Source organism: Nicotiana sylvestris, chromosome 12 (genome assembly GCF_000393655.2).
Source record: "Nicotiana sylvestris chromosome 12, ASM39365v2, whole genome shotgun sequence".
NCBI classification, from domain to species: Eukaryota; Viridiplantae; Streptophyta; class Magnoliopsida; order Solanales; family Solanaceae; genus Nicotiana; species Nicotiana sylvestris.
In genome coordinates, this window is record NC_091068.1 from 201,791 (window position 1) to 222,335 (window position 20,545).

The 20,545-nt window shown below is 38.6% G+C and overlaps 1 protein-coding gene across 3 annotated transcripts in view; it reads left to right on the forward strand.

Moving 5' to 3' along the window:
- The window catches only part of LOC104222816 (mediator of RNA polymerase II transcription subunit 13), a 30,391-nt gene extending 10,296 nt beyond the window's left edge, over nucleotides 1–20,095 (forward strand). For 2 of the 3 annotated variants that reach the window (XM_009774129.2, XM_009774131.2), the window contains exons 13-23: nucleotides 5–263; nucleotides 2,957–3,208; nucleotides 4,982–6,370; nucleotides 7,123–7,393; nucleotides 7,464–7,596; nucleotides 14,104–14,191; nucleotides 14,299–14,377; nucleotides 14,972–15,267; nucleotides 16,926–18,030; nucleotides 18,222–18,593; nucleotides 19,081–20,095. In XM_009774129.2, the coding sequence (XP_009772431.1) occupies nucleotides 5–263; nucleotides 2,957–3,208; nucleotides 4,982–6,370; nucleotides 7,123–7,393; nucleotides 7,464–7,596; nucleotides 14,104–14,191; nucleotides 14,299–14,377; nucleotides 14,972–15,267; nucleotides 16,926–18,030; nucleotides 18,222–18,593; nucleotides 19,081–19,691 (4,855 nt within the window). In that variant the 3' untranslated portion in view covers nucleotides 19,692–20,095. The remainder of the gene's footprint in view (nucleotides 1–4; nucleotides 264–2,956; nucleotides 3,209–4,981; nucleotides 6,371–7,122; nucleotides 7,394–7,463; nucleotides 7,597–14,103; nucleotides 14,192–14,298; nucleotides 14,378–14,971; nucleotides 15,268–16,925; nucleotides 18,031–18,221; nucleotides 18,594–19,080) is intronic. The other variant, XM_009774132.2, reaches the window with a different exon arrangement.
- The last annotated feature ends 450 nt before the right edge of the window (nucleotides 20,096–20,545 follow it).

The window sequence follows — 20,545 nt, forward strand, 5'->3', positions numbered from 1 at the left end:
GCAGTTTTGATTTTAATAGTGATGCCAAAGTCAATTCGACAGATGGATCTTGGCTTGACGCAAACATCACGCGCTCAAATCGGCATTATAACAGTAGTAGTAATAGCAATAGTAGTAGTGTTAGCAGCGTAAGTACCTCTTCCAGTGATAGTGACTACAAGATCTCAGGAGCTGGCGATCTTGAAGCAGATGCAGATTCTTTGATGTGTAGACCATCTGGATTATCTTCTGTGGATCAGTCTCAAAATGACAATCTTAAAGCGGTATGCTTCCTGTACATAATTTTGAGTTCTCTCTAATTTGTATCCTCTGGACTGTACGCACTATCTTATATTTAAATATGTAGTCCTGATTCGATCTTAACTTTCTTTAACCTGCTATGACTAGTGAACTGGAAACTATTCTTATTACTATCTTGCTATCTCATTTTTTTGTTAAAATTCAAAGAGGTACATAGAGGGTGTTTGGCTAAGCTTATAAGCTGGTCAAACTAGCTTACAAGCACTTTTCGGCTTATCTACGCGTTTGGTAAAGTTAAAAGTGCTTATAAGCCAAGTGCTTATAAGTCAAAAAATAAGCCAAAAGCCATAAGTTGGTCACCCCCAGCTTATGAATTTTTAGCTTATATAAGCACTTATAAGTTTGACCAAGATTTTTACTATTTTATCCTTAAAATATTTCTTTTTAGAACAAAACTCCTACATCGATACTCACTGCCTCAAGAATTCAACCTAACCCCCCCTCCCACAACCTCTTCAAGTCTGCAATTCTCATTGACTATTTAAGATAAGCAAATTCTCTATTCCTTTGCATACTTATATCTATGTGATTGTGTATTAATCTTTGAACTGTATGTAATAAATGAGGAAATATCAAAATTTTGGTGTATTGCTTTCTAAGTGTTGTGGTGATGAAGACAATATTTGTTCTCTTCAAATAATTTGTCCTATTTAGGTTTATTTTTTACTGAGAAACTTTTGTCAATTTATTAATTATTATTACCTATGATTATATGCTTATCATAAAATAAATTATATTTTTCATAAATATTATCTTATCTAAGCACAATTATATTTAAAATAAAATGACAAGTAGAATATTTTGTATTTGAAACGATTTGGAATCTAAAATTTTGAAGAAATTACGCTCTTATAAGTATAAATAGTTCTAAGGTTATTAAGTCATTTTAATAGAAAAAGAGCTTATCATCACTTTTTTATCAAATATTGCAGAAATTTATTATCAATTTCAGCACTTGTACCCAAAACGTAACTGCTTATTTATTAAATCAGTTTCAACACTTAAAAGTGCTTTTCAGCACCTAGTGCTTATCAGCTACTCCAAATCAGCTAATCCATACGGGCTCATAGTACCTTCTTAGAATTGAGTTGCAACCTTCTATGTGCCTCACTCAATGTCCATCCAAGGAGGAATCTACTAAAGAAAGTATAACATGACTTAGAAGCTATGAATTGTTGAAGCATGAAGTCTTGTATATCTGTGTTTATTCTCTGCCATAGTGCACAAATAGAAAGCTTATTCCATCTCAGGACTTTGTTGCAGCAAAACTGACAACCATGCTGACGCCGATACTGTTGGTCTTTTCTTCTCTTTGTATCTTCTATAATCAAACCTTGAGGTCTCAGGTCCACATACCGGCTTCTCGATTGTTTCATTGTTCTGCTCCTAATAGAGAAAGAAAAAGGTCAGAGTAATAAGAAACATAGAAATTGTGAGTCCACTACGAGAATTTGTTAAGTTTGACATTCAAAATGAAGATAATCAACAACTTATCTGGAGTTTTAAAATTTGAGTTCATTTTTAGGAATTCTGCTTTAAAGATAAATACTTTTGGTTCATTGTGCTTCTGCAATTTCTGTTTTGGCTGCTTCTACTTCTTTCACTTGATTGTTTGGTTATGAAAAAAGATATCTGTCAAATTCTTAAACCTAAAAATGTTATTGTGGCTGTGAACCTTTTGCTCTGATCAGCAGGCAATGATGCTAATGAAAAAGATTAGTATGGATGGACTTTCTCAGAACTTTTTGTTGCTTATGTTATCTCTGTAACAGTGGCATAATTAGTATTGATAAATATGATAATTTATGATTATAGAAGAGAGACGCACAACCGTTTGTCCATTTCATTATACCTCTTTTGCTAAAGGAAACAGGAAGGATCTGGAATGTTGGAACCAAGAGGAAGGATCTGAGAAGAGTTTTAAGAGATAATAGTATCTGAATGAAGCTAGTTAGTGGAGGGTGGATAAGACGTATTTTGCACTGGATGCACATATTCTAGCTGAATTTGGAAGCTAATAAAGATTAGGAGGCCCCGTCCCCCCAGCATAAAGGCTTCTCTTTGTAGTATAAGTTGGGGGCGGATGTTGAGTTGCGGTGCCGGGTTCATCTAAATCCAATACTTTTAACGTGGAACATAAATTTATGTGTAAAAGTTCACTAAAATTGCAACAAACGGTAGGTATGAACCCTTAATTTTAAAAATACAAGAGCATCAATGCTAAGAATCTTAAAGGTTGAGCTCATAGATTTTAAATCCTGGATCTGCCTTTGATTTAAGTATTAAATTGGCACAGCATGTGTATCAGAAATATGGAATTGCATAGATTCTGTAGCATAATTATGACATTGATATAATTGATCTTTTCTTTGTGAGGTCGATGATGATCAATTTCTTTGGCATAGAGATTCTTCTCCCCTTCTTTTGGGTGTTGAAGAGGAACTCTGTTACAGTATTTGCTCCCACCTTTGTTTGACTAGTGATTATTACCCTATTTCTCTGAAATGTTTGCATAAATGTTACTAAAATGTGCACAGTTCCTGTTATCCATGTTGTTAGCATGTGCCAAGTGCTCTTTTCTTTTCTCCACTCAATTCTTATGGTGTGCATGTGTTTACAGGAATTGGCTGAAATGACATTTCGTGTTTCTATGCAGGGCTTTAAGAGGTCACGAACTGGGATTTCAGAGTCATTTAGTCAGGCAGGAGCAGTGATAAATCCATCAACAAGTGACTATGCCTCAATGGAAGTTAATAATTCTGCAATAACTGGAGGAAATGACCAGACTGGGCTTCAGTGGGGTTGGGATGATGATGATAGAGGTGTAGGCATGGATATTCAGGCACTTCTCTCAGAGTTTGGAGATTTTGGTGACTTCTTTGAGAATGATGTTTTGCCATTTGGAGAGGTAGTTATATTTTCCATGGATGCCAAAGTGCGGTTGCATCATCTCAACTGTATGTGGTAGAGTCTTGTTAAGACCCTGATTATTTCTCGACCTGGAACTTAGAAGTTAAATTTGAAAATCTGAGAGTTATCTATCTATATCTATACTATTTTAAAAGCACGAAGGCCCTTAGCGAAATGTCGTTCACCTTTTTTACCCTTTAAAAATAGAGTTCACACTAGACAAAATAGTCAATTGATTATTTTTCCTAAAATTTAGGATTTTGATATCAACTAATTTTTTTTTAATTAAATTTTTCTTTACATAAACAATGTAAAAGGTCATAACATTTTTTGACTTTAAAAACCAAACTTTACCACTTATACAAGTGTGTACACACATAAACATTTCTAAGGAAAATTCCTAACAAAGCGTTAAGACATTTAAATTATTTTGGGAACTTTTACATGTGTGACATACAAAAATACACTTTTTATAAATTTGGTATATATCACCAAAAGAGAAATGTGCAAGCATATTTTTTATATTAATTAGAATCTCAAATTATAATTCTCTATTTAAGAGTTGTCTATTGATGTCTGAGTATGGGGTTTGCACCCCAACAATAAATCCTTCATTAGGATTTAGCAGCTAAATAATACTCTAACAATGTAAATAATTTAACTTATTTTGAGTGCATCAACCTCAGCAAATTTTAACTTATATCATAATGATATAATGATTTAATTTATATCATTTTATTTCTTTCTAGGAATTTTTTTTGTTGGATTTAAATATTACTAATCTAATAAAATTCTTAGTATGACAGTTTTATCCAACAATATGGAGTGTCTTATTGTTTGTCGTATTTTTCAATTTGAGTTCAATATGAATAATATGAAATTTATGTTAGGTACTTTGAGCAAATAGAATTTATTTCTTTAAGGCTATGATAACATAGTATAGTAATACAAGTCAATGTATTATTCAATTCTATTTGAGCTATTAAAGCAAATGCACAACTTCTATATCGAAGTTATGTAAAGGTGTTAGAATACTTTTGCATGACATAGTTTTTTTCTTTATTAAGTTGGCTAAATAGGATGAATATTCAATATTTTTCAAGAGCTTGTACTTTTTAAATTTTTTATTTTATAACTCATCATATAGTTTAATAATATTTGTGCAATTTTTTCTAAATTTTATATTCATTGATACGGAGAACACGCACAACGCGCGTACTTTAAAGCTAGTAAAATATAAATGTGTATTACAGTTGAGTTGCTGATTTTTGTCAAACCAATTAGCCTTCTTGTATCATATGGAAGGCTTTGCTAATGTATGGAACTAAGCAAACCAAAGCATCTCAAGGGAACAGATGATCCAGTAATTCCATTGCGTGAAACACAACCTAAATATGATTCATTTTTGTTTTTGTTTCTTGGAGTAGAGTGTGTACATATTATGTCCCCATGGGAGATAGGAATTCTACGACTTGTATACAGATTTACCGTAAAGTTTAATTGCTTCAAGATATTTGAATGCACTGCTGTTTGGGTGTAAGTTATTAATTGGAGTCTGCAAAGTTAGCTCAATGCACATAAGAGATGGATGTGCTGTTTTACTGGATGACATGGAGCTATGAATAAATTGGACATAATAGGACATCATTGGTAGCTAATAGATGCCTGCTTTTTGCCAGATGAATGCGAGTCACCTTGTTGTAGTAGATATTCTTCTTCTTTTGCTTCCCTAACCAGTAAATGAGCTAATTTCTCCTTTTTATTCTTGAAGCCTCCAGGAACTGCAGAGTCTCAGGCTCTTATGTTTCCTGCAGCAGATAGTGCGGATGTTGGTAGCAGCCCCTGTCCTTCGATGATGGATGTGCAAGATCAGATGCTTTTGCCAGTAGGTTTTCCATCATTTGATAGCTTTAATCAACCACCACCGCCAGCAAGTCTGGATGATTCACTGGGCAAACAGCAAGAAGTTATAAAAAGCACTGCAGTTACTAATCAAGTAAACAATGCTTCAGCAGCTATTGCTGGTGAATTCGATCACTTAATTAAAGCTGAAGCTCTGATGACATTTGCTCCTGAGTATGGAGCAGTTGAAACCCCTACAGGTGAGAAGCCCCATTCGATTTTTAGGAATCCCTATCTCCCGAAGTCCCGGGAAGTGGATACTTCAAATTCAAGCTCAAATAGCTATGTCTACTCTGCAACCCCACCTTTATCGCCTTGCTTTGACGCATGTGAGGAGAAGTCTGGTGTTACTGTAAACCTCAAAACAGGTGCTGGAAAGCGTGATACAAGCTCCATTATTCAATCAAAGAGATATTACACTCATATTGAAAGTGGAAAACAGAAAAACGACGGCAAGTTGTGTGGTTCTGACCATAGTTGCGCTACACGTGAGGCTCAAGTAGCACAGTCTCCATTTTATGGTTTCAATTCGACAAATTCTGTTAAATCTATCCACAATAAAACCCAGAAAGCCAATGAAGTGTTACTAAAAGCAGACAGCTTTGGTCAATCAATGAAAACTGTGCTAGCAACAGAAGTTGAATGCCTTATGTGCCAGGCATTTATGTGTAAGATACGGCATACACTATTATCTTCAAGCAGCTACCTTCCTGTTGGCGCGAGCAGGATGTCAGGGAGTACCATTATAAACCAGCCACAAGGTGAAGCAGTGGTTACAGTGGACAATTTGTCAAGCAAATCCGAGATGAAAAAGAAAGAAATAATACCAGTCAGGATAGCGGGTGATATTGATGGAGGATTACTGGATGGGACCCTTAATGCACCAGTTGGTGTGTGGCGCTCTGTTGGAGTTTCTAAGGGCATGAAACAACCATCATCTGCTTTAGAAGCTTGCCACTCTGTTCAGCATAATTCTTTCATTGAGGAAAGTATGCTAGCTTATGGGCTACGGCAACCGCTTCAGGAACTCCTTGATGGGATGGCTTTACTTGTGCAGCAAGCTACATCTCTTGTTGATGTTGCACTAGATGCTGATAATAATGATGGTCCTTATGGTTGGCTCGCACTGCAGGAGCAGTGGAGGCGTGGCTTTTCATGTGGACCATCCATGGTTCATGCAGGTTGTGGGGGAGTATTGGCTTCCTGTCATTCACTGGATATTGCTGGCGTGGAGCTTATTGATCCACTTTCAGCTGATGTAAGCCTTTTGTTTTTAAGTAAATGCTTTTTGTATGGGTTCACAGTTGATAGAATGTAGCCCTCCTCTCCCCTTTCAGCAGAGGCACCTCTGGCATACTCTTAGCCTGCTTTGTCTACTACCCTAGGCTACCGTGGCTTGTTTATGCTGGTGGTGAAGTCTCATAAGAATGCAATGATACCACAGATGACCTATTACTCATGATTATGATACTGTGGACAGATTGGGAAGTGCTATCTGATAGTCTCGAGGAAAAGAATATTTAAACAAGATTTTTATAAACATCCATGAGTGTAGCTGCATGGAGATGTTAAATTGCATTCTATCCGTGTATTTTCAGCTCAGAGTTTTTCTCTTGATCATTATCTTTACCAATGAGATGGTGTAGAATTTGTTACTTTATTTATTAGTTTTATCTCCCCAGTATGTAGTTTTCCTTTTTATCAATTTAGGTGTCACATGGTTAGCATCTGAGTGGGAGGAAAGTTCTTTCTCACTGGTGTCACATGGTTAGCATCTGAGTCGGAGGAAAGTTCTTTCTCAGTTGTGATTTTTTTTCCTTTCTTTATTTTCTTCTTCACATTTGTTAGCATGCGACTACTCTCATTATAGATTCCATGGGTAAGCACCTGAAACAAATTTTTAGTTTGAATGGTGAGAAGATGCACAATTACTTGTTGCTAAATTTCGTACATTATATAACTTTGGGTTTCTCACCTTTCACAACTTAATATGTGAACATCTTCATTCAGGTTCAGGCATCATTTACCCTCACTCTGCTGCAGAATGATATAAAAACAGCTATGAAATCTGCTTTTGGTACTATGGAAGGTCCTTTATCTGTTGTTGATTGGTGCAAAGGTCGCAGTCAATCAAATGATGGGGGAATATCTGGTGATGGTTTTTCTGCAGAGTCCACTGCAAGTGCAAGTGAATGTCGAGATTCTTCAAGTACCATATCTTTTTCTGTTGGAGAACCTATAAGTCCATCTCAGTCCTCCGCTGGCGGATCTAGTTTGAAAGGTGTGAATTATCATGGTTGTACTGTCAATTATCCTGCCATGGGTTTTGATAAATTTCTTTTTTGTTCCAGATGGAATTAGGGTGGATGAGGCAAGTGAACGCAGATTAAGCCAAGACACTTGCCTATCAGAGTCAGAGCAGCTACCAGGCTCAAGGCTTAGGCCAACATTGTCTGCAGTACCGTATCCTGCTATACTTGTTGGGTATGTATTTTATACTGAAGGTGGTTGATCCTTGTCCATTCCTCTTTGAATTAGTGAACATGCAGGTTGCCTTTTCTCCAAATTTCGTTATATACCAAATTGCTATATTTCTCATGTGCTGGTCCATTTACCCCTGCTGTCTATAAGAAGGACATTCCTGTATTCATAAAAAAACCCAAATCATCTATACATAAAGGAACCACATGGATACACCGAAATATGGTTCTCTACCGAAGAAACCCATCATCTTTACATGAAGGAACCTCATGGGTACACCAGAATATGGTTCTCTACAAAAGAAACCCAATCAGCTACATGAAAGAGCCTCATGGATACCCCAAAACAAAATTAGAAACAAGAGACTACTCCGTAATTTAACGAAATCACTAACAACTCCTTCAAAAACTCTCATGTTTCCCTCTTTCCATGAAACCCAGATAATGGCTAATGGTGCAACGTCCCATGCTCTCGGTCTTCTTTTCCTTCCTCGGAAGGCCCATCTGTGCCACACCTCATCACCTATTAAATTCCAAACCAACTTAAGATCACTGACCACAAGCGTAGCCACTTGGCAGTGTAGCAAGAGATGGTCGACATCCTCTCCCGAACATCTGCACATAAAACACCAACTAAGATAAGTGATCCTTCACTTCCTCAGATTCTCTGCTGTCAGTATCACTTCCCTCACTGCCAACCACGTGAAGAAGCACACCTTCTTGGGCGCCCTGGGAATCCAAATGGGTAGGCTGTGGAAAGGTTGATTCCTCTCTCACTAGCAAACTCTGGTAATATGATCTAACTATGAACAAACGTCCCTTCTCTTTCTCCATCTCCACAAGCCAGCAGTGTCATTCAGTACATTTTTCCCGTACAATAGATCAACCAGGTTTTGAAATTCGTCCATCTCTCAGTTTTGGATGTTCCTCCTAAACCTTAAGCCCCAACGAACTCCCCCATGTGTTCCACAGATTTGTTGGACGGTCAACTCTCTTTGGCACGATAGTCTATATAGATTGGGAAAAGAAAATCTTAGCTTACTTTCTCTATACCACCTATGCCCCAAAAAACTAATCTTGTTGCCATCCCCTACCCTAAATCTTCCTACCCCTTCATAATGCCCCTCCAAAGACCGCATCCACACGGATTGTGATGTTTCTAGTTCTCCACCCCCTTCCATAATTCCATACTTCTCCACTACAAGTGAGTTACCCCTGCACAATTCCATAAGTTGGATATAGATAATGTAAATTGGAGCTTTCTGCTGGGGATTCTACAAAAGATGAGGTTTGGTCATAGATGGATCAATTGGATCAATTTCTGCATTAGTACGGTGAAGTTCTCGGTCCTGATTAATGGGTCTCCTTTAGGTTTTTCTCATCCAAAGAGGCTTAAGATAGGGGGATCTTGTGTCTCCTTTTCTGGTCATCCTAGCAATGGTGGGGTATAATAACATGTTAAAAACTGCCAAGGTGAATGATTGGATCAATGGATTTAGGTGAACTCCGGGGTAGACAATAGCCCGGATATATCTCACCTTCAATATGCCGATGATACTCTAATTTTTCGTGATACTGAGGAAGATCAATTTAGAATGCTGAGGGTGATTTTTATCCTGGTTGAAGCGACCTTTGAATTACATATTAACTGGGGTTAGTGTCATATTTACCCAGTGAATGAAACAGTGGAGATACAAGCTTTGACAGACATTGGGGGGGGGGGTATTGGAAATCTACCTATAGCATACTTGGGGGTGCTAAGAATAAATCCAAAGTAATATGGAATGGAGTACTGGAAAGATGTGAAAATAGTTGACAAACCGGAAAAGTCAATATTCGTCTTTGGGAGGGAGATCAATTCTGATTAACAGGGTACTAGATACAATACCTTCATACATGATGTCTCTTTTTTCCTGCATCAACAAGTGTAACTAAAAGGTTGGATGCTCTTAGGAGAAGTTTTGCTTTTTGGCAAGGCAATAGCGAGAAGGAAAAAATTCACTTGGTCAACTGGAATTCCTTAACTGTTAGCAAAAAAGGAGGGGGTTTTGGGAATTAGAAATCTAAAGATTCATAACCAAAGCTGCTTGTTGAAATGTTTGCTTCTGTAGAAAAAATCCTTGTGGAAGGATGTTATTAGAAGTTTAAAACTAAAGATGGGATTGAAGGCAATTGGACAACAAAACCAGGAAATACACATTATACGTTTTGAGTGTAGAGATCCATAAATAATTTATGGCCAGTTATCAAAAGGAAATCCAGTCTCAAAGTTGGTTGTTGAAGACAACAACAACAACAACGACCCAGTAAAATCCCACTAGTGGGGTCTGGGGAGGGTAGTGTGTATGCAGACCTTTCCCCTACCCCGAGGGAGTAGAGAAGTTGTTTCCGAAAGACTTTCAGCTTAAGAAGACGAAAAGAGACAATATCAGTACCACCAATAGAAACCATTGGAAAAATAACATCATGAAAATGAGAAAGTAGATGCAAAGCAAAAGCGATAGACAATACATAGACCCAGCACTATGGAAAATGGAAGAGTAGTAAGACACAACATTGCCCCTAGCTGCTGACTTCGACAAAAACCTTACTAGACTTCCTCACAAAGGTACGAAGTAAGGAAAGACTCAACTACCTCCTAACCTACAACCCTATTACTCGGCCTCCACAACTTCCTATCAAGGGCCATGTCCTCGGAAATCATCTTCTGGATATGTGAGTTTTTAACAGGACAACACTCAGTCCCATACATCATGGCCGGTCTAACCACCGCTTTGTAAAACTTACCTTTGAGTATCAGTTGCATTCTCTTGTCACACAGGACTTCAGATGCTAACCTCCACTTCATCCACCCCACCCCAATACGGTGTGTGACATCCGCGTCGATCTCCCCTCCCATCTGGATAACCGACCCAAGGTTCTTTAAATTGCCACTACTTGGGATGACCTGTGATTCAAGCCTCACTTCCACGCCCACTTCCCTCGACTCAGTGCTGAACTTACACTCCAGGTATTCCGTGTTCGTCCCGCTCAGACTCAAGAGCTTGTCTCCAGACCTCCAACCTCTCGTTAACACTGGTTCGCGACTCATCAATCAGAACTATGTCATCGGCAAATAACATACACCATGGTACCTCCCCTTGAATATGATGTGTTAACGCGTCCATCACCAAGATAAATAAGAATGGGCTGAGCGCAGAACCTTGGTGTAACCCCATAACAACCGGAAACTGCTCAGACTTGCCTCCTACAGTCCTAACCCGAGTCTTATCCCCATTATACTTGTCCTTAATTGCCCAAATGTAGGTAGCCGACACGCCTTTTGCCTCTAAGCATCTCCAAAGAACTTCTCTAAGAACCTTGTCGTACGCTTTAAATGGCTGTTGAAGATATAATTAAATAAATAAATGTGTTTTCTCTCTAACAACTTAAGCTTTTAGATGAGATGGTCACACGCTGTCAGAGCAGGCTGAGATCTTGGGTTCGAGTCTCATCGCCACCCAATATAAAAAAAAATCCCACGTGCTTGGCTCATAAAAAATTCATGCCCGCACGTGAGGGGGCGTATTGAAGACATAATTAAGTAAATACAAGTGTGTTCTCTCTAACAACTTAAGCTTTTAGATGAGATGATTACACACTTAAACATTGGTAACGGCAAGAAAGGATCATATGGAAAAAAAATTGGTTAGTTCAAGCATCGTAAGGCAGTTGTATCCTTACATCTTCAACCTGTGTCAGCAACAAAGAGCTGCTGTGGGTGAGGTATGGTCAGATCAAGCGTGGAATCTGAGCTTAAGAAGGTTGTTGAATGATTGGGAGGTGGACAGATTAACAAAGTTCTATGGTGTCATAGCATATTTCAAAGGGATTTTAGAGGTGGAGGCAGTAATTGTTAGAGCGTGAAGGGACAAAAAGCGACAAGGGCTCGTTTCACTAAGTGCGAAACGAGAAGTGAAGTGCTCACTTCATTGAAGTGAAGTGCAGTTTTTAAAAAAATATTCAAACTAAACATTAGAGCACATGAAAAAACACAGATAGAAGAAGAAAAATAAATAAATAAAATTTAATTAAATTAGAAAACCAAAAAAAGAAAGAAAGAACAATTTGAACATTCAATTAAATTAACAAAGTGAAAAAAATGAGGAAAAAACTGAGAGAAGAAGACAAATAGATAAATAAATACTTAATATAGCTGGAAAAAGAAATAGAATAATTTAAAGAATTCAATTAAATTAACATGGTGAAACAAAAAGTCAAACAGATGAATAAAATAAAAGCTGAAGAAGTGAAAGAATAAGAGAAGAAGCAGAAAAGGAAAAAAAAAATGCAGCAGCAGAGAAACAAAGAAGAGAAGGAGAAGAAAAAGGGAGAAAAAGAAAGCCATACCTGGAGCTTGAGGAAGAAGGGCAATATAAAGTCCCAACCCTAGTCGCAACTTGCACAAGAAAGTCACACCAAGGGTGAGAAACATGTACACACAGGTCTGGTACTTCTTTTTCTTTTTAACAATAAAAAATAAAAAAATAAAAAACACATGCCTCTTCGCTTCAGTCGCTGCACACAGTTCGCGCTTAAGGGGATGAAGCGCTCATTTCATTAAAACTGCTTTGCCTCCGTCATTTGAAGCGAACTACCCTTTGCTTCGCTTCACACTTAAAGTGGTGAAGCGCTCGCTTCCTCCAACACTGGGTGGAGGACTGTTTGATATGGCAAAATGATAACAAAGGAATGTTCTCTATGATTCAGTTTATGAAAAATACAATATATCAAACAATCGGGTTGGATATTGACCATGCAAGATAATATAGAAAGTTAAAGTACCATAAAGAGTTGCCTACTTTACGTGGCTATTGGCGACAGGCAGTTTTGACACAAGACAATTTTGTGAAGAGAAAATTCCAACTATGCTCCAGATGTTATCTTTGTGGGAATCAAGTAGAGACAATCAACTATCTTTTCTTACACTGGAAATGGACATACCAGCTATGGAAAATTATCTGAGGGGTATAAGGTGAGGTAAGCCAGGGAGAGTAGTGGAAGTACTAGCCAGTTGGAACATAGATGGCAAATTAACCCGTTGAAAGAGAGATGGAGGATTGTCCTTGCATGCATGTGGTGGATAGTATGGAATGAGAGGAATCAGAGATGTTTTGAAGATAGAAGAAGCACCATCCAGAAGATGAAGATAAATTGTTTAGTATTGTACTATTTTTGGTGTAAACAAGAAACATTAGAGGAAGTTGATCATATTTTTGAGGTTTTGTATTACCTGTGAGGCTAGCTTAGGTATAAGATCTTTTGTGTATTTCTCTATGTACTCTTTTGGATAACTTCACATCTTGTGTACTAAACCTGTTCTTTCGGAAACAACCTCTCTGCCTTGTTGAAGGCAGGGTTAAGGTCTGCGTACATACTACCCTCCCCAGACCCCACTTGTAGGATTACCCTGGGTCTGTTGTTTCTAAAAAAAAAATCCCCTCCGTACAATATTCTCCTCCGTATCAAACCTCCAAATCCACTTTCCTAGACGGACTTTGTTGACCATCTAAGATCTTTCACTCAAGTCCTCCCGATTATCTTCGTAGATGTGACGACTTTCCAATTCGCTAAATGAAACTTGCTTGTGCTGTCTGGAGCATCCCATAACAAATTCTGCTGCAAGTCTTTCCAGATTTTCTGTCACGGTAGCCTGTGCCTATAATAATGATATAAAGTATGTAGGCATGTTAGACAAAGTGCTCTTATTCAACACTTCCTTCTCTCCTTTTGACAAGTACCTCTTCTGCCATCCTGCTAGCTGCTTCTCGACTTTCTCAATCACCGGGTTCCACACTGCAAGATCCTTGTTTGAAGAGCCCAACGGTAGATCCAAGTATGTAATAAGTAATGCACCTTTACAATTCAAGACTTGCGCTAGCTCTTCAACATTGTTCACCTCCCCCACTGGTGTGATCTCACATTTACTAAGGTTGATCTTGAGACCTGAGACAACCTGGAACCAAATAATAATTTGCCTCAAATATGAGAGCGGAGAAGCAACTGTATCACATAAAACCAAAAAGTGTCATCTGCAAATAAAAGATGGATGACCCTTAGGTGATAATGCTCCCTGAACAAGGCGGCGTGAAGCCCCTTAAGAGACCTCCTGAAGCCTTAAAATCTGATGGTGTTAGTTGAATTACTAAGTTGCAATTTATCACCACTTACTAGTTCTAGGACTTTTTTTCATATGGATTACCTTTTACTTAGTTGCAATCTGTCACACCTCACTAAGTTCTAGGACTTCTTTTCATATGGATTACCTAAGGCTTCAACCTGGTGATAACTGAATTAACTGAAAGCATACCGGAGCTGCATTTGGTTCTTGTATTCACCTGTTAGTGGAGAGGACTCACATGGACATTGTTACAATGTATTTATGATCACCAAATTATTTGGAGTTACTTTTCTGTTTCTGGTCTTAATTTCGCTTTTATAAAGTAGGAACTAAAGTTATTTTACGTTGCAGATACCAAGACGATTGGCTTAAGACATCACCTAGTTCTCTTCAGCTCTGGGAAAAGGCACCTTTTGAGCCTTATGCAATGCCCAAGCATGTAAGTTTAAGATAGATAACACAAGTAGCAAGTTTATCTATAAGAAGCTCTTTTGCATATCTCGTTAACTATTATTTTCCTTAACCATTTTTTCCAACATTTTTCAGATGTCATATTACGTTGTCTGCCCAGACATCAATGCTCTAACAACAGCTGCAACTGATTTTTTCCAACAGCTTGGAACTGGTTAGTATACTTAAATTGATGCTGATCTGAATAGAAAATAATATACTGGCTGCTATGGTTATAAGAAGGTCTTCAGGTATCTGAAAAGTGTAAATTCGAGTTGATTTTACAAGGTGGCTGTTTCATATTTAATATTCTGCATTTTATATCTCAATCTTAAATTAGTATACTAATTTAAGATCTTTTTTTTTAATTGCACAAGAAGATGAGATGAATGTTGGAAAGAGTATATTACAACAACAACAACAACCTAGTATAATCCCACTTAGTGGGGTCTGGGGAGGGTAGTGTGTACGCAGACCTTACCCCTACCCTGGGGTAGAGAGGCTGTTTCCAAAAATAGACCCCGGCATCCTTCCCTCCAAGAACTTCCCACCTTGCTCTTGGGGAGACTCGAACTCACAACCTCTTGGTTGGAAGTGGTTGGAAAGAGTATATTAAAGTAATTGAAAAAGGGAGATCATATTATTACGTTCTTCTCGAAAATCAAGCTTCAAAATTGTCCTTGACTTGGATATTAATATGGCTACCTCTATGTTTGAGGAATGAAATTTTGTCCTTGACTTGTATATTGACTATGCTTCTTTCTTTCAGTTTATGAAACATGCAAACTGGGAACTCATTCACCTCAATGTATGGGAAATGAGATGGAGATAGACTCCGGGAAGAATGTATCTTCTGGTTTTGTTCTGATTGATTGCCCTCAGTCAATGAAGATAGACAGCAGTAGCACATCTATGCTGGGATCAATCAGTGATTATTTCCTATCCCTCTCCAATGGCTGGGATTTAGAAAGCTATCTGAAGTCTCTCTCAAAAGTTCTCAGGAATTTAAAGCTTAGTTCATGCATGACCATGAATCCAAAAGAAGGAAGTACTGGTCCATGTACAGTAAGTTGTGACTCTCTTTGTTCTTCTTTATTCCTCGTCTACTTTCACCTCTTTATCTCGCTGTTGTTTTTTCTTTCTCTCTTTTCCCTCTCATTTCTCTATTGCACTATAAAGTCAAAGATGATCATTAAACTGAAATTCGTTGAGTCCATTATGGATTGGTGGAAATAGTGTACCCTGTTAATAGAGGTTGTGAGTTCGAGTCTCCCCAAGAGCAAGGTGGGAAGTTCTTGGAGGGAAGGATGCCGGGGCTCTATTTGGAAACAGCCTCTCTACCCCAGGGTAGGGGTAAGGTCTGCGTACACACTACCCTCCCCAAACCCCACTAAGTGGGATTATACTGGGTTGTTGTTGTTGTTGTTGTATGTTAGGACAGTGCCACCCCTTTCTCTTGATACGGGAACCTTTTTATACACTTAAGCTTCGCCAGCAAAGCAAAACGGAAAGAATAGATTGAGAGAAAAGAGTGATTCCATGTCTTCTGGATAAGAGGATGCGAAAGGACAAATTGGAAAGAACTTGGCAACTAGAACTTTTCTTACTGTCTCTGGTGCCTCCACTACATAGCCATTTGTTTCAATATGATTGGTCGTAACAACAATGTTTATGATGCTAAGGCTTGGGGTTGAGGAGCTGTCAAGTTGATAGTGAAAGAATGACTTGGTCTGTTATAATATTGTTACCCCAATGTGTATTTTCTGTTGACCAATGGTAGAGTAGTTCTCACTTACCCGAGGCTAGTGAAATGCTCATTAGTTGGATGGGCGAATACAGTAGGGGGCATTTATAAGTGTTTCGTCCTATGTAGGGGTCAAAATTTTCTTTTAAAATATATCTGTTAAAGGAGATTAGTCAGCTTCAAAAGTGATAAATCTAACCCTCAGGGGTTGGCCTGGTGGCAATTGACTTGAGCCTTGGGGTTTGCTCCCTTTCAAGGTCTCAAGTTCGAAACCCACTGGGTGCAAACAATTTCTGAGGGCCATCGGATTGGGTAAAACCTGAATTAACCGTGGTGCACTTACGGGAAACTCCTTGCCGATGGCCTGTGCACCCCCAGGAGTAGTCAGGGCTCGAAGAGACTCGGACACCCGGTGCAAATAAAAAAAAGTGATAAATCTCTAAAGTGGAGCAGCAGACGAAGTGATTGGATTCACTAGACGTAGCAACAACAACAATAAACCCAATACCTTCACAAGATGGAGAGGCTGTTACCAATAGACCCTCGGCTCAAGGAACAGTGAAAATAAAGCAACAAACAATAGCAACAACAATGTAATAGGGCAACGGAAACGAATGATACAACATGTAATAATAAAGAACCAGGAATAAGAAACAATACTAGTACTCATTTCAAAAACAAACAATACTAGTACTATTGGTAAGCCTAGGAGATTCACTAGACGTACCAATAGCTAAAACGTTTTCTTAATATAAAGAAGGATATATTATGACCAGTTGAAACATTTGAGAAGCTTAATTAGTAAGGCAAGATTTTTGAAAATTGAGATGAAGCAACTTTGGCTAAGGCTAAATTGCTCTTATACTCCTGGTTGCATATCTGAGTCAATAATTACTGGTTTTTTCTTTTCTATTAGTTTAGGATACCCAATTGTTTCACAGAAGCTGATACCGGAGTGTATATTTGAATGTCAAATCAGGTGATATACGTGGTTTGCCCTTTCCCTGAGCCTCTTGCGGTCCTACAGACGGTGGTTGAATCTTCTATTGCTGTTGGATCAGTGGTTCTTTCTTCAGACAAAGAGAGGCGATCTACACTGCAGAATCAAGTCGGGAAGGCCTTAAGTTACTCAGCAGCAGTGGATGAGTCACTCTCAAATGTTTTAACACTTTCAGGGTTTTGTATTCCTAAGTTGGTATTGCAGATTGTAACTGTTGATGCAATTTTTAGGGTTACAAGTCCTGCTCTGAGTGAGCTTCTCGTCCTAAAGGAAATTGCTTTCACAGTTTATAACAAAGCCCGCAGAATATCTCGAGGGTCCTCCAGTGACATGGTTCAGTCATCATCCATGTCTGGTAGATCTCACCCGGTCTTGATGCAAATGACTTCCCCAGTTCCAGGTATGTGGAAGGACTGTGTTGGTCCTCGAAGCATAGGAACTTCCCTTCAGAGAGAGGCTGAACTTGATGCTAGCCTAAGGTCTGGTAGTTGGGACAACTGGCAAACATCAAGAGGGGGAAGTCTGGGATGTGATCCAAACAGAATTGGGGATTTTTCTATCCAAGATGAAGTTCGTTATTTGTTTGAGCCCCTTTACATTCTTGCTGAACCAGGTTCATTGGATCGTGGACTCTCATTTCCTATGTCGGGTAATCTAATGGCTGAATCTTCAAAGCTTTTGTTAGATGATGGTACAAGTGGAAATTTTATGCAGAGTTCAGCTTCTTCAGGTGGCGGAGACACTGGACCAAACACACAGTCTGAAACATCTGAACCAGATGGCTCTGGTTCTGCACATCAAAAGTCACTTCCAAGCCTGCATTGTTGTTATGGATGGACTGAGGATTGGCGCTGGCTGGTTTGTATATGGACAGATTCCAGGGGAGAATTGCTTGATAATTATATATATCCATTTGGAGGAATTAGTAGTAGGCAGGATACGAAAGGTCTGCAATCCTTGTTTGTGCAAATTTTGCAGCAAGGATGCCAGATACTTCAGGCATGCCCTCCCGAGTCTGCCATTGCCAAGCCTAGGGATTTTGTTATTGCACGTATTGGAAGCTTCTTTGAGCTTGAATGCCAGGGTAAACATATCCTATCAATATCTTCTGCTTATTGTTACGATTGTTGCTTTACGATCCTCACTGGTTTTGAATTTTGATGCCATTGACTTGCTGGCTTTTGAGGGACTAGAATAAAGTGTCTGCTTGGTTGATCATTCATCTGTAATGTTGCTGAAGTTGCTAATCTTATTAATGCAATTTTCTGGACGCAGAATGGCAAAAAGCCCTGTATGCAATTGGGGGATCTGAGGTGAAGAAATGGTCTCTGCAGCTAAGACGATCCGTGCCTGATGGAATGTCGGCAAGTAGTAATGGGGCATCCTTGCAGCAACAGGAAATAGGTCTGATTCAGGAAAGAGCACTTCCTTCCTCCCCTAGTCCATTGTACAGTCCTCACTCAAAGGTTTCCTCTTTCATGAAAGGTGGCATGGGGCAACCATCCACAAGGAAGCAGTTAATTGGCGGACAGGGTATGGTGGACAACTCGAGGGGTTTACTTCAATGGGTGCAAAGCATTAGTTTTGTCTCTGTTTCAATTGATCATTCCTTACAGCTTATGTTCCAAGCAGATATAGTGAGTCATGGTAGGTGTTGTCTTTTCCCATTTTCTTTTGGTTTTGATTCCCTTTTTTCTCTGATTGAGTTAAAGCTCCTTGCCTTTCTTCTGGAATCTCTTATGCTATGGACTGTAAAGGAGATGTTATTTTTAAATACTTAAACCAATAAAATGCACTAGGCCACTTGTAAGCATAATGTTCTTTTAAGATAACTCCAAGAGAATTGCTTCTCTAGTTGGAGGTATTGAAAATTTTCTTTTGAGAAACTCAAGGGAGGAATAGCCTAATATCAAGGAATTGTGGTTAGGATATGAGTTACCAAGGGAGTAAAGCAGGATAGGGGTAAGCATTGGCTTCTGTGATGGTAATTTTTTTTTTCGGGGGGGGGGGGGATGTTTGGTGTTTAGCATATGGAAAAATATTCTTTGGATTTATCATCAGTTCACATTTTTATGCCTGGTTATATCTGTTTCATACTTGTGTATGATCGTATATGAATATGTAAAATTTGCAGGGACAAGTCAAAGTAGTGGCGTTGTGAGTCAGCCAGGTTATCTTGAAGGTTATACTCCAGTGAAGTCCCTTGGTTCTACATCCACCTCCTATATTCTAATCCCGTCACCAAATATGCGATTCCTACCTCCTGTTGGTCTTCAGCTTCGCACTTGCCTAACTGCTGAATCACCACCACTCGCCCATCTTCTCCACAGCAAGGGCTGTGCTATCCCTCTTTCAACTGGTTTTGTGGTTTCAAAAGCAGTACCTACAATGAGGAGAGATGCAAGGGGCATCTCTAAAGAGGAATGGCCCTCAGTTCTTTCTGTCGGGCTCGTTGATTACTATGGTGGCAGCAACATCATCCAGGAAAAATTCTTGAAGGGTGTCGGCAAGGTTGGGGGAAGGGGTGCAAGCTCAGAAACGAGAGACGTTGAAGTAGAGACTCACTTGATTCTCGAGAACATAGCTGCAGAGCTCCATGCTTTATCATGGATGACTGTAAGTCCAGCATACTTGGAGAGAAGATCTGCTTTGCCTTTTCATTGTGACATGGTATTAAGGCTTCGAAGGCTCCTTCACTTTGCTGATAAGGAAGTTTCTCGGCAACCTGAGAAAACCCAAGTTTAGGATGCATGAAAATTTGCAGCATATGCACAGAACTTATTGAAGCCGTCTATCTTGTAAGCTTGTATGTTTGTTTCACTGTAGAAATGATTGTAAACACGAAATGCATATAGTACTAGCTTACTTGTTAGAAGACATTCTTTTCGAAGAGTGTAACCTTAGGAGAAGTTAGTAGTTGTAGGATAGTAGATTGTTGATTTTGTACATGATTGTGTAACTTTCATAGGGATCCGAAGAGAGTTGAGTTCACAATTCTTTTGCCCTTAAAATTCTTTTCAAGTGATTGAGTTCTCATTATCTTTACGTTGTAAGGAACTTGATGATGTCTTGTGACTGTAGTTTATTTCAGATGTTGCATTGGAACAAGATAATCGTTGAACTAATTTCTCTTGCCATGTTCACTCCAAGTTACTGGTTTTATGGGAACACATCTGCCATTTGATATTCGTGGGAGATGGTGAATACTTTTTTACTAGACGCTGGAGTGTAACCATATTATAAGATGTATTCCTCCCATTAGGGGTGTAAATGGACCGAGTTGGTTCGGTTTTTGTCAAAACCAAATCAAACCAACTATATCGGTTTGGATTAATTCGGTTTTGTCGGGTTTTTCGGATTTTTTGGACTTTTTTGTTACATGAATATTTTTCAATCTTATTTTGTTAAAGTTATAGATAAAATTTTGATAAATAAATATATGTTTAGTAAAACTTTAAAAAACTGACAAACGTATGATCTATTAAAATATTCTTATGAGAATTTTTTTTAGTAACACATGATAGTTATTTTTTTAATTGTCTAACAATAATTTTTCGTTAATATACGCTTTTAAGGTTAATCGAGTTTAATCATTAAAC